Source organism: Acomys minous (assembly GCF_964271855.1).
Source record: "Acomys minous genome assembly, chromosome: 1".
NCBI classification, from domain to species: domain Eukaryota; kingdom Metazoa; phylum Chordata; class Mammalia; order Rodentia; family Muridae; genus Acomys; species Acomys minous.
Window position 1 is genome coordinate 36,231,658 of NC_140483.1, and position 13,814 is coordinate 36,245,471.

At 43.4% G+C, this 13,814-nt stretch overlaps 1 protein-coding gene across 8 annotated transcripts in view; it reads right to left on the reverse strand.

Moving 5' to 3' along the window:
* The window catches only part of ABL2 (ABL proto-oncogene 2, non-receptor tyrosine kinase), a 91,943-nt gene that overhangs the window by 16,488 nt on the left and 61,641 nt on the right, over positions 1–13,814 (reverse strand). For all 8 annotated transcript variants that reach the window (XM_084772262.1, XM_084772263.1, XM_084772266.1 and 5 more), the window contains exons 2-6: positions 12,010–12,072; positions 10,490–10,660; positions 5,700–5,995; positions 1,375–1,647; positions 13–97 (exon numbers count right to left, since the gene is read on the reverse strand). In XM_084772262.1, the coding sequence (XP_084628388.1) occupies positions 13–97; positions 1,375–1,647; positions 5,700–5,995; positions 10,490–10,660; positions 12,010–12,072 (888 nt within the window). The remainder of the gene's footprint in view (positions 1–12; positions 98–1,374; positions 1,648–5,699; positions 5,996–10,489; positions 10,661–12,009; positions 12,073–13,814) is intronic.

Consider the following 13,814-nt stretch of genomic DNA (forward strand, 5'->3'; position numbering starts at 1 on the left):
TTGGCTTCTTACCTAACAGCTGTACTAAGTTAGGATGCTTGATTTCCTTCATCACTGCAGCTTCTTTGAGGAACTCTTCTACCTCCATGGTATCTTCCTGTGAAAAGTAGAAAGTAAGACAGACAGGAGGTCAAACCTGCCTCTTATTCACTTAAGTCAACTCAAAAGCCTGCGTCAGCTATAAAAGTAAAAGGAGGATGGAGAGGCTGCACGGAAGTTATGAGCACCAGATGTTTGTAGAGAGGACCTGGGTTTGGCCCCCAGCACCCACATGGCAGCTTACAATCCCCTGTACTTACAGGACTCTGATGCCCTCCTCTGGCTTAGTTGCAGCAAAAACACTCACATACATGTAATAAAAATATTTTTTAAAAAAAGTAAACAATCATCATTTGAGTATTTTAGCATATTTCCTTTAAAAACTTGCCTACAATTTATTATGCTCTATAGAAGAATAACTAAGAATAACAGAGTAGATGGAAATTCAGTTTTCTGGTAGTTTTGTTTGATCTTCCGATGAAAGAACAAAGCACATTACAAGTGGTGGCGGCAAACCCTTTAATCCCAGCACTCAGGGAGGAAGAGGCAGGTAGATCTCGAAGTTTGAGGCCAGCCTGATCGACAAATAGAGTTCCAGGATAGCTAAGGCTACACAGAGAAACACTGTCTTGACTGCCCCTTGCCCACAAAACAACAAAGCGCATTTGCAAAGCTTCACTGTGTCCATCACATTCAGAATACGCTCAGTAACCAGGGCTGACGACTACCCATGAGGAGAGCTCATAAGAATGCCACACACTCTGTGTGGCAACTCTGTGATTTATACCAGGAGGCTTAAGAAAGAGACAGTAAGATCAGGAAAAGCACTTGTGTGAACTTAAAAACAAGAGGTGATCTAGTTGGGCGTGGCAACGGCACCTGGAAGCCCAGCACTTGGAGGCTGAGGCAGGAGGATTATGACTTGAAGGCTAACCTTGACATCTTAGTGAGACCCTGTCTTTTCTACCTTAACTAAAAAGGGTGTCTCTGCAAGGAGGAACAGGGGGAGGGGCAGGAGGGCAGAGACCAAAATAGGGAGCTCATGATTCGTAGACTGCATGAAGAATTCTGTTTTCAGCACAACTATAATTTACTTCTACGCTGAGCTCTGTATCAACAGCCTCCAGAGACAAGCCTCTCCACACGTGGGCTGCACTGCAGTGAATAATCTGGCGCTGCTCTGTCAGCAACAGTACTAAGTTAATCACCACAATTTGCTGAAGTGCTTGGCACCCGTGGGCGGAAAATGTTCCAAAGTTGAAGAAGGGCACGCCGATCTTTCCGAGTGATTCAGTGCACACAGAGACGCCTGGAGATTAACTCTCAGCAACCCACCTTCAGGGTTTTCACAGCAACTGTGAGGCTGTATTTCTTCCAGACGCCAACATAAACCTCTCCATACTGACCGCCCCCAAGTTTGTGCTTCATGGTAATATCTGTTCGTTCCATTTCCCATTTGTCATGGATAGGAGACACGCCATAGACGGTTGGCTTGTTACACTTGGGAGCTGGGTAGTGCAGTGTGGTCACCAGCCCATCAGCAACAGTAGAGTGGTGGTGAACAAGCTCCGCCAAGGTGCTAAAGCGGCTCTCTGCAGTCACGTACACCTGGTGAGGAGAAGCAAAAATGTGAGGAAAGAGTTACTGTATTTTTAAAAGATTATTTGTATAATTTATTTATTTATTATGTATGCAGTGTTCTACCTGTATGTACACTGACATGCCAGAAGAGGGCACCAGATCTCATTACAGATGGTTATGAGCCACCATGTGGTTGCTGGGAATTGAACTCAGGACCTTTGGAAGAGCAGCCAGTGATCTTAACCCCTGAGCCATCTCTCCAGCCCAGAAGAATTACTTTTAAAAGCATACATTTCACTGGCATGGAGACTTGAAGACACAAGAGTGTTTGTTTTTGGGGCAGGGTCTTAACTATGTAGCCCTAGTTGTCCTTGAACTCGGAGATCCACCTGCCTCTGCCTCCAGAGAGCTCAAATTAGAGATGTGCGCCACCACACCTCGCCTGTTCTGGGTTTTTGTTTTGTTTTTTGTTTGTTTGTTTGTTTGTTTTGAGACAGAGTCTCCATTATGCAGCCCTAGCTGGCCCTGAACTCGGAAGCTTCTCCACCTTCAAGGCACAAGGATTACAGGTGTATACTGTTGCTGCTAGAATCCCAAGAAATGGTCGTAAGTAAGTGGTAATGCTCAGGACAAAGGATATGGCCTCATCTAATGTTAATCATCTTTCCTACTCTTTCTAAACTGGCCTCGAAGGAGATGTTGAACAGCTGCAGGTACATCAAGCATCTAGTCCTCAGAACATCTTTAAGCGGCAAGACTGCAGAATGTGTAAACCAGGACATTTGGAAGCCTCTGGAGGAAGAACACCAGGACTTACAGGTCAGCCTAGGCTAAAGCCAGACCCTGACACAAACAAACAGACTGTGCAACTGAACCTGAGAGAAGGAATTAAACAGGCACTCAGGCTCTGCCTCCTAAGCTAATGCGTAGGCCCTCACAATCTATGCAGAACATAAACTGACAGACACTAATTTATATATTGGGAGGTTAGTATGAGTGTAACTTTTATTTAATATCACATAATTAATTATAAATTGTATTTATTTTTACAACACCCTTTTTAAATGTCTAGGCCATTAAAACAGAGACATAATTGGATTTCAGAGTTATTAACAAGATGCTTGCTAATTTGTGATAATTAGAAAGAAGTGTTATATAAGATAGCGGTCTTTGGCTTTATCCTCTAAGGGAGTATGACTTAATTACTGACTGGTTAATTTACCCGGAGTCCCTCTATATAACCTAGTCTGGTCTCAAACTTACGATTTTCTTGCCTCAGATTCATGAGTACTATGATTGTAAGGCATGCGCCACTGTGCTCAGGCTACTGCTTAAATAAATAAGCAACTGTTTAAAACAAACAAATGAAGTCATTTTATTATATATAAAAATTACATAATTTTTAAGTAGAGAATCTGGTCTTTTACAAAATAAACTCCCCCACAGCATCACTCGCACCCAGAACCCTCACCAGCTGCTTAATGCTACAAAGGTTTCCACTTCCAGCATGTGGGGCTAGTTCTGTCAAAACTGCATGTACAGGAAACCATACAGTATGTGTTGGCTAGTGTCTGCTTTCTGTCAGTTCTCTTTATTAATCTATAATTCACATGCTATAAATTGAGTATTTTAAAGTATACAGTTCAGTAGCTTTCAGTACATTTACAAGGCCCACTAATCAACCACCACTATTTAATTCCAGTGCAATGCTTTTTATCATTCTCAACAGAAAACCCACAGCTGTCGGCAATCACTCCTACGCTCCTCTCCATACAACTTTCTGGCAAATACTAATCTGTCAATCAACTTTATGTGTATGAGACTCATCTATAGGTGAGGCCAGAAAAACTCTCTGTACAGGGATGGAAAACAGGTATCTTAGCCTTGAGGCTATAGAGAGGGCTCTGTAGCAACTGCTCGGGTCTGCTTAGAAATAGAAAGTAGCCTCAGATGCTAAGAAACAAATAGACATGGTGATATGGGCAGCTAGTAGGCCACAGCTTCCTATGGACTTTTGTGTAGAACATTGTGTTCATTTGTTTCTGTAGGAGACTCTATTTTAACAATATACTATAACTTATTAGTCAATCACTCTGCATGGGACTACCAAAATACTGTTGCTGTGAATCAATGTTCTCGAATAAGCCTGGCACATATGCACGCACATTTCTGTTGCATAGGTGTAAAGTGCCCCCAAAGCCCCATGCTAAAGAGCTGGTCTTCAGCTGGAGGCTTCAATCAGTACGCATCTTCTCTCTGTTCCCTTTCTGGTAGCTATGAAGTGAGTGAGCAGCTGTGTTCCACCATGTGCCCACCATGATGTTCTGTCTGACCACAGCCTGAAAGCTGCAGAGTCACTGGCAGTAGACTGAAGTCTTTGAAACCAGGAGTTAAAATGAGTGTTTGGCCAGGCACTCCCAGCACTCAGAAGGCAGAGGCAGGTGGATTGCTATGAGTTCGAGGCCAGTCTGGTCTACAAAGCGAGTCCAGGACAGCCAACGCTAACAGAGAAACCCTGTCTCAAAAAACCAAAAAATAAAATAAATAAATAAATTAATTAATTAATTAAAAAAAAAAAGATGTTTGACTGTTTCTCTCTGAGACAAACAATAGCAAAACAACCAACAACTGCCGGGTCTCTTCTCACATAACAAACTCTGGTCCCATTCACTTGGGCCACAGACAACACATTATGCTTGTACATCAGTACAAAAAGAGAAAGAAAACTAGTAATATATTTCCTATTCTGTAATAGCTATTATACTTTACAAAAATTGTGTCATTTAGTCCTTACAGTAATCCTACAAAACAGAATTTAGTAACAGACAAGGAGGAGACTGAAATCATAATTTAGTGGTTAAGAGTCCAATTCTCCTGAAGAGACTAGAGTTGAGTCTCCAGCACCTATACAAGGAAGTTCACAATTCCAGTTCCAGGGGCATCTGAGGCCCTTTTCTGGCTTGTGTGGGTACTGCACCCACATGCACAAACCCACATTCTATATACACTGTTAATAAAAATCAAAAGTAAATGAAAATAATAGCAGACGATAAATATCATAACCACGGCCCTCTGAAGACAGGCAGGATGGTTGCTACAAGCTCACACTCAGCATGATCTATATGACAAGTTCCCACAGGGGTGTGCAGAGACCCTAAATCTGTCTAAATCAGCACCACCACCACCAAGCCACCACCAGGCAAACTGAGACTTAGGTAAAGTCTCAAGAGTTAATAAACACAGTACAAAGCACAGCAGTTGTGCCTGCTCTAAGGCCCATGTTTCCCTCCTAGTGTGTACATCATATAGAGGGACGAAAGGGGGCTCAACTTAATGGACCACTCAATGCAACAGCTGTCCTTAGTTTCATTTTTGTTTTAAAATTTAATTACTACTATTGTTTTATGTGTGTGGATGTTTGTGCACCACATATATAACCGGTGCCCATGAAGGCCAAAAGAGGGTACTGGACCCCCGAGAACTGGGGTTGCAGATGGTTATGAGTCACTATGTGGGTGCTATAAGTCAAGCTCAGGTCCTCTGCAAGAGAAGTCAGTGCTCTCAACAACTGAGCCATCGCTCCAGCCCTATACACTTCCCATCTAACATTTCAGTCTACTCAGAGGGAGTTTCCTAACATACACGCGTCTAAGAAGCTGGGGGAATCTACTTAGAACTCACACTAGTGACAACCCCCAGTCTCCGAACTCTGCTACTCTGTGAACGTTCTCCTGGAGGCCCATCTCCTTACCAAAGGCTTAGGGCTGACTTGTAACTTCTACCTCTATGTACTTGGTGAGCTGCTGTATGTGCTGATGATTAAACAGCTAACCTGTATACATCTCTCATTCCTCAACTTCAAATATGGTTTAGCCTTAATTATCTCTAATGTTTAACCTGTATTACTGAGTTGTTTTGAAAAAGGCAAGCTCTAACATGCTAGAAACCACAAATTCACAAAGTGAGGTAATACTTTATTTTTACATCAGACTAAGAATGATTTTCTACTTTATTCCTGTCCAGTACATTTCCACTGAGCAGCCAGTCCCTACGTACAGGCGGTTGCTGACAGGTCTTACCTTGCTGTCTGTGGTGGTATTGATCCTGTAGTGATACACACGACCCTCATACCTGAGTGAGATGGACAGCTGCCCAGGGCTGCTCTCACTCTCCCGTACCAGGAAACTGCCATTGATAAGGCTGCTGAGGAGATACTCTGCTGCGCTGCGGGACACAGGCCCATGGTACCAGGAATGCTTCTCCAGGCTGTTCACTGGAGTGATGTAGTTGCTAGGCACCCAGCCCTGTCCATTCTTGGAGCGAACTTCACTCCACTCGCCATTCTGGTTGTAACCAAGGACTCGTAGCTTTTCACCTAGCCATGAAGTCATCACAAAATGAAAGAAAAAAAAAAGTTAAGACTCTTTCAGACTCAAGCAGTATAGTGTTAACCCTGTGTGTGTGTTCCAGAAAAAGGTGTTGGATCCCCTGGAACTGGAGTAACAGGCAGTTTGAATTACCCAATACGGGCACTGGGAACCGAACTCCAGTCTTCTGAAAGAGCAGTAAGTGCTCTTAGCCGCTGAGCCGTCCACCCAGCCCACCTGCCTACCCTTCTTTTGTGGGAGTCTCACTTAGCCTAGACTGGCTAGCCTCAGACTCATGACTTCTTCAGTCTCCCGAATGCTGGATTAAAGACATGTTCTAACACTGGGATAGTACTCACTCCTCAAAAGAAAAGTACAATGTATTTTCACTTAAAATAGATATGACAAGCCGGGCGTGGTGGTGCCCGGCTTTAATCCCAGCACACGGGAGGCAGAGGCAGGTGGATTGCTGTAAATTCGAGGCCAACAAAGAGAGCCCAGGACAGCAAAGGCTGACACAGAGAGACCTTGTCTCGAAAAAACAAAACAAAACAAACAAAAAACCAACCCCCCCCCAAAGAAACCTGAAAAAAAATGACATACATACATACATACATACGATTCAGGTTAATGAACAAGACTTGTTACTTAGATTTTGAGATGATACCAAGGCAACAAAGCTGTCAATGTAAGCAAACACCTCCCACCTCCAAAACTCCCAAGCTCCAACACAAGGAGTTTTCAGGAAGAGAACTCTTAAGAGGAGGCAGCGGGAGGGGCTGGTGAGGACTCTCAAAGCTCAAGTGTTTCCAGGACTCAAGGTTTAAACGTTCCATTTTCTCAGTTTCTTCCTATTTCCCATAAAGAATGAATCACTCTTTTCCATTCCTCTAAAATTAGTCTGCTGAAACAGAAAAGAGCACTAAAATTGGAACCCCAAATCCCAACCACTTGGTAAATCTTTCTATCAGCTTCAATCTCTCTTTCCTTTTTTTCTGAGACAGGGTTTTTCTTGGCTGTCCTGGACTTGCTTTGTAGACCAGGCTGGCCTTGAACTCAGAGGTCTGCCTGCCTCTGCTGGGATTACAGGCATGTGCCACTGCACCCTGCTCCAGCTTCAATCTCTTGATATTGTTATTAAAACTGAAAACATCTAGTGTAGACTTCAATATACACTTTGCCCCATACTTGCAGCACGGACAGTGACATAGAACAGTAACCTAAATGTCCATCTATGGACTCTGTAGTACTAGAGGATCTTCTTTCCAAGAGATATGAACTTTTCTAGAGAGTTCCCAGCTGCTATCAGAGCTGGAGAGCAGAGGGGAGCCACCTGTGTATAGGGCTCAGGAGACACCAGGTGTCTCACCATTTCACCTGAGACACCTAAAGACGAGAGAAAGTACCCAGAGGCCTATGCAGGAGCTCACATATGTATGTATTACATGCTGTGCATACATAGTAAGACGTGAGTATCTGATACTGTGGTGGATATCCACAAATGTGTATAGTAGGTAACTATGTGTACAGAAGAAAGGAACTTGCTAGGAAACTAAAGGTGTGTACAAGGGTAGGAGTTTATGCACATGCATGTGTGCACACACATCCACACTGCTGCTCCCTTACACACTGGAACCGAACTGCTAACACAGGTCATTATAATCAGGAGATCCAAAACCTCTTGAGTTTTGTGCTTTGTGCTTTTTCCCCTTTCTTCTTCTTTCTCCCCCTCCCCTTAAATAGACTCTTCTCTGGAGGTCCTGACTACTATGAAAATGGACAGGGACGCAGACATTGTACATGTCAGCACAGGACAGAGTTTCACTCTGGCCAACAGTGTTTCTGCTTCAGTATCTCAAAATGCGGGGATTGCAAATGTTCAACACAGAACTTTTTTAAAAAACCTATCTTATGTGTACAAGCACTCTGCCTGTGTGTAAGTATGTATACCGTGGTGCCTGAAGAAGCTAGCTGAGTAATGAGATGGAGTGGTCACCACTGGTGGCTGAAAACTGAACCAGCATCCTTTGCAGGAACAGCACATGCTCTTAACCACTGAGGAATCTCTCTAGCCCCAAAACTTTTCTTTATTTAACTCAAGCAAACTATCACCTTCAAAAAAGTAACTAAGTATTATTATCATCATCATCACCATCATTTTTTTTTTTGAGACAGGGTTTCTCCGTGTAGCCTTGGCTGTCTTTGAACTCACAGAGATCCACCTGCCTCTGCCTCCTGAGTGCTGGGATTAAAGGTATGCGCCACCACTGCCTGGCTAGGTGTTATTTTTTTTTAAGGTTTTTTTTTTCCCTTAAAAATGTGAAAAGAAAGGCATGATGTCAAGCACCTCTAATTCTAATACTTGGGATATAAAGATAGGAACATTAGGTGTTCAAGGCCAGCCAGTTTCATATCAAGATCAAGCCTAGCTTACATGAGACCCTGCCCCATTAGCATTAACAACAATAACAACAACACAGCTTTAGCATGACATCTTTTTATTAATAAGAACCTGATATAAAAACCAGGTATTTCATGGCTTTTAGAGGAACCATTGTCAACCATGATATAAAGGCTGGAAGCCCCAGGTCCCTGAGCAGCACACTAATGGCTACTGTAACTAATTAGTAAGGCTTGGTCAATGTTTCCCAGGTGAGTAGACTATCTTGGAAAATAGTGCTGAGGAAATTTTACCTAGCCAATAATGTTCGCCAAACACCCTCCACTGAATTATCATGCTAGATACCAGAGACCCAGCCATGTAAAGAGCTACCACACAACACAACACAGCCAAGAAGTCCTTTGCTTTAGCTTCAAACTCCACATAAAAACTGTTGTTCTGTGCACACCCACGCCCTCCACACGCATTCTTATCCCGACACTGGCACCAATAAACAGCACCCTCCTGGCTGAGCAGAGGAGGGCCTGCATGTCCCCTTTCCCTGCGTCTCTGGTGTACACACTCACCCTCTCTGAACAAACATACCTATACCGCAGCCAGAGAAACTCGGTTTGGGGGCTGGAGAGAACACTGGCTGCTGTCCAGAGGACCTGGGCTAGGTTTCCAGCACCCACACGGTGGCTCACAACCATCTCTAACTCAGCTTCCATGAGATACAGCCGCTCTTGTGATCTTCACGTGTGTATGTACGGTACACATGTATCAAGACAGGCAAAAGGCTCATACACATGGACTAATTGAAAAAAATAGGTTTAAAGAAATTCAGTTTTAAGGAATTCTGCTCTTAGTAAATTTGAAAGCACTTAAAAACGGATGTACTAGGGCTAGGTTTGTAGTTCTTTGGTAGAGTACTTGCTTAGCTTACATGGGGTTCCAAAGTTTGATCCCTAGCACTGGAAAAAAAAATGGATATTTGTAAAAAAAAAAAAAAATTTATATAGAAACATTTACACCCAGTCAGGGAAGATCAGCTGACTTGCCATGGCATCATCATCTCCACTAAACAAATAATCACTTGTAATCATTCCATTAGTTAAGTATCTTGGAATACATTTTCTCATAGTGGAAGGCTTTACAGGTTCAAAAAACAAACAAACAAAACAAAGCAGTGCAGGCAGACTAACCCAACCCAACACACGGGTACAGTAAGGAAATCCCCAGTCTTAGTCCTTCCCATACAAGTCCCACTATTTCATTGGTGTTCAAGAAATTGGTGATTTTTATCTGATCATGTTCTTAAGTGTTTTCTAGAGGCCACTGAAAATAGTCTTGTTTTCTCCCCTGCCTCTTTTTGGTTTTCTGAGACAGGGTTTCTCTGTGTAGCCCTGGCCATGCTGGACTCCATTTGTAGACGAGGCTGGCTTCGAGCTCACTGAGATCCTGGGTGCTAGGATTACAGGCGTGCTCACTGTGTCCGGCTTCTTACTCTATTAAAGATTCTACAGCAGGACAGACCCTTCCTAACTGTTCCTTTCACTGGCCCATAGAAACAAGCTGGCTGTCTAGGCTAGTGCAATTGAGAGTTGGACAACAACAAAGTAAGAACCATGTATCTGATCTAAGCACTGACTACTCTCTCTCTACACAAAGTCTTGCTCCAAACAGTGACAATGTTGCTAAACTAAACAGCAGTGCACTTACCTGCCAGGGGGTTGGCTTACACTTTGGGTCTCACTATGGACTGCTAACAGTCCTCAGAGGGGCAGTCAGCCCACATGCAGTGCCGGGTGGCAGGAGGGTTCTGCACTGCACACTGTTTTGGTCACATTCAATGTAAACAGATGATGCTAGCCGAGATTTAGAGTACATATTCTAACAACATGGACTTTCCCTGAGGTGTTTTTAAGTCAATTTATTCTTAATAAATCCTGGAAATAGAACTGACTGTTTTTAAGGCATTAGTTCAGAAGCACATAAAAGAGAACAAAACAAACATGCCCTGGCACCAATCACCTGGTCAACATCAGTGGCTCGGCCAGCACAGGCTTTTCATTTCTTTGCCACCAAGAAAGCTGTAAGGCAGAATTCAAAGAAGTCTCACCTTTAGTGATACTGAGTGTGTTGTCACCACTTGCCACAAAGTCATAAAGTGCAACAAAGAGGTTAGGGTCGCTCTCAGTGGCTCCCAGCAAGTTCTCCTTGGAGCTCCACCTGATGGCTTCATTCAGTGCCTGAGACTCAGCATCGCAGCCGTAAGGGCGGTGCAGCACCTCTGCAAGACACAACAAGGGAACGGAGGCAGGTGAGTCAAGCCAGTGCAAGGGCAGCGTGTGAAGCGCTGCTCATACTGGGAACTGTCAGTTACAAATAAGCCAGGAGTGAGCTCCAGGTCACCCTCCACTGACCAGTGAATTCAAGGCAGGCCTGCGCTAAATCAGAACTAAACGAAGAGCAAAGGTGCGGTCCTCTAAAGCTGAGAAACAACACTTACAAACAAGTGCTAACTAGCTTTATAGAGCATGCGTGCTGCTTTGCTGTACTAATGACTTGCAGGTTTTTGAAGGTGGGTTGAGTCAGGATCTCAAATAGCCCAGGCTCAGAGATGCTAAGAAGTGGAGGGCGGCCTTGCACTTCTAATCCTTCTGCCATCTACACTGCAAGTGCTAGGATTACAGGAGTCTTCTTCACACCCAGCTAGTGTGGTTAATGGCCTGAAATATGGATGTTAAGAAAACCTTTTAAGCTAGGTGCTTGTATATGTCTTCACATAAAACAAACCAGGGGAAGTAAGTTTCTTAAGAAGAAGTATCATATAAATCAAGATCCTCTATTTACAAATAACAAACACAGACACAATGCTTCTAGCAAGATAAATCCTGACACTCTGTGCTGAACAAAGCGAGGCATTACTGAGCCGGGCATGGCAGCTCACACCTATAACCCACCACTCAGGAGGCTGAGGCCAGGAATTTGAGGCCAGCCTAGACTACACTTTGAGATAAGTGAGACCTTATCTCAAAAACAGTAAAGAAAGAAAAAGAAATACATTTTAATTTAGCACAAAATACTGTTAGCATCCAAAATATCCTTTTATGTTATAATAGTTTACAACTGTTCACTTCTTTAATTTTTTAAAAACTCAAATCTCCTTTCCTGGGCAGTAGATTTTTGTAAACTATTAGTAACTTAATCAAGGTTCTAGAAAATGCCACCAATGCACTCCTGAGTTTCAATTATGCACACCAGCCTTGTGAGATCTGTTTCTTCCCCAAGGCTTTATAGTTTCTGAATCTAATCCTGTACTATATTTGTTTAAAATTACCTGATTCTCATAGCCTAGTTTGGTTACACAAAACAAACAAACAAAAAGAAACCCCAGTGTTCTTTCAATAGCAACTTTCTTGGTGCAAGGGACTGTGTTCCGTGGCTGTTTGCCAAGGCAGATGGCCCATCTACGTCAGGTAACGTTTCTCTCATGTCTCTTTCCCGGTTTATTAAACATTCATTTAGCCATATTTGAAAGGGGAAACAGCTTTGCATCTGTGGTTCCATTTTGTTTCAAGTCATTCCCTCTTCTCCATCTCCATCAAAGCCTTTGTTCAGATCCCCAACAGATCTCACCTGGACTACTGCCTCCAGTCTTGTCTCCCTCAAATCCATCCTCCACACAGCTGGCAAAACGATCTATTTAAGACAAAAATTGGACCACATCACTCTTAAGCCCCTTTAAGAGTTCATCATCAAACTCCTGTCTCCGCATCCTGGCTTCCGACCTTCTTCGCTGCGCCACGGCTCCCCACACCATGCCCCCCTCATCTGAGCAGCTCTTCCTGCAGCCCATTACACTTCCGCTGTAATGGCTTTTCCCACTCCTCTTCTGTGTGCATGTGCACAGTAGGTATACATCTTTGTGTGTAGAGGATAGAAGACAGTTTTGTTGTTATTCGTTAGGAGCCACCCACCTTCTTTTTAAAATAGGTGTCTAACTGGCTGAGGACTCAAGTAGGTTAGTAGGCTGCCTCCCAGCACTGGAATTACAAGTGTTGTTATGCCCAGCTTTTCAAAACATGGGTTCTGCGGGTCAAACTCAGGTCTTCATGCTTGAAGGCAAGCACTTCACTGAAAGAGCCATTTCCCCAGCCCCCCTTCCTATTTTCTCTTGACTAGCTGACTCCTCACTTTTCAGCACTGTGAATCTGCAGTCTCCCCGAGAAACCACACAGGCATTTCCTCTGTGTGCTCTTGAAAAAGCAGTGCATTAATCCCTCCTCTCTAGATTTCTTTCCCAACCTCAAAATGTATTTAAGGATAACAATCACTTTCCCCCAAAGGTTCCATAATCTGAACTCAATAGCTGTTAGTTGCATGATAGCCAACTTACACAAAAATGTAAGCGACGGGACAACGAAATGTATCTTCATCTTAAAATACACTAACCAGATGAGTGTGGTGCTGCACACTTTTAATCTCAGCATTGGGGAGGCAGAGCAGGCAGATCTGTGAGTTGCAAGTTCCTGGCTATTCAGAACTCTAATGAGTACATAGTGAGAGACCCACCCCTCCACCCATCCCAGTCTCAAACAAACAAACAAAAAACCACCAAACCAAACTACCCATTAACTAACATTTAGAACTTGGTTTTCTATAGTGTTCAGAAGATGCTGAAACCAACACAAACCCAACAAAGACGAAAGTAGCATATGTGTGTGTGTCTACCAAATTTTGTGAAACCCAGCACCTTCAAAGTTAAGATCCACAGAGCTAATATGAGCAAGCACACAAGTGGTACTCTGCATGGATTCTAAACACAAAGGCCAGAAATCACCAGTGAGCACAGCTGCTCTCCAGTGCATATCTCACTTCCAGCCTGCACCTCATTCCAGAACTCTCCATCTCATTCAATGGTAATTATATCTTTTCAGGTGCTATGGCCACAACCTTTGTGACCATTCATGACTCCACTCTCACTCTCAGAAAGGAAAACATCTATGGGGAGGAGTAGTAAAGGAGGCTCTGCAGAGCTTGACAACCTTGCTTCCATCTTCCGTCCTCAGAGCCTGCATGGCAGAAGAACCTACTGTTGCCAACTGTCCTTAGACCTCACATGTGAATGCACACACACATATGAATTGCCATAAACATTTTTTACAGGATTTCTCTATGAAGCCTAGATGGTCTTTAACTCAGAGATCCGAATGCCTCTGCCTTTGAGAGCTGGGATTAAAGGCGTGCACCCACTGCCACCACCATCACCATCACCACTAACTTACAGAAACTTTTAAAACATGCCAAGCCCATCAATTTCTCACTCATGGTTTTTCACTTCTACCAACACTCTTTCACTAAACTACTGATTTCTATGTCTATATGTGTTCCTTTTAAAGCTTAAAAAAAAAGTCCTATTTTGTAACTCTGTTTAAAATTCT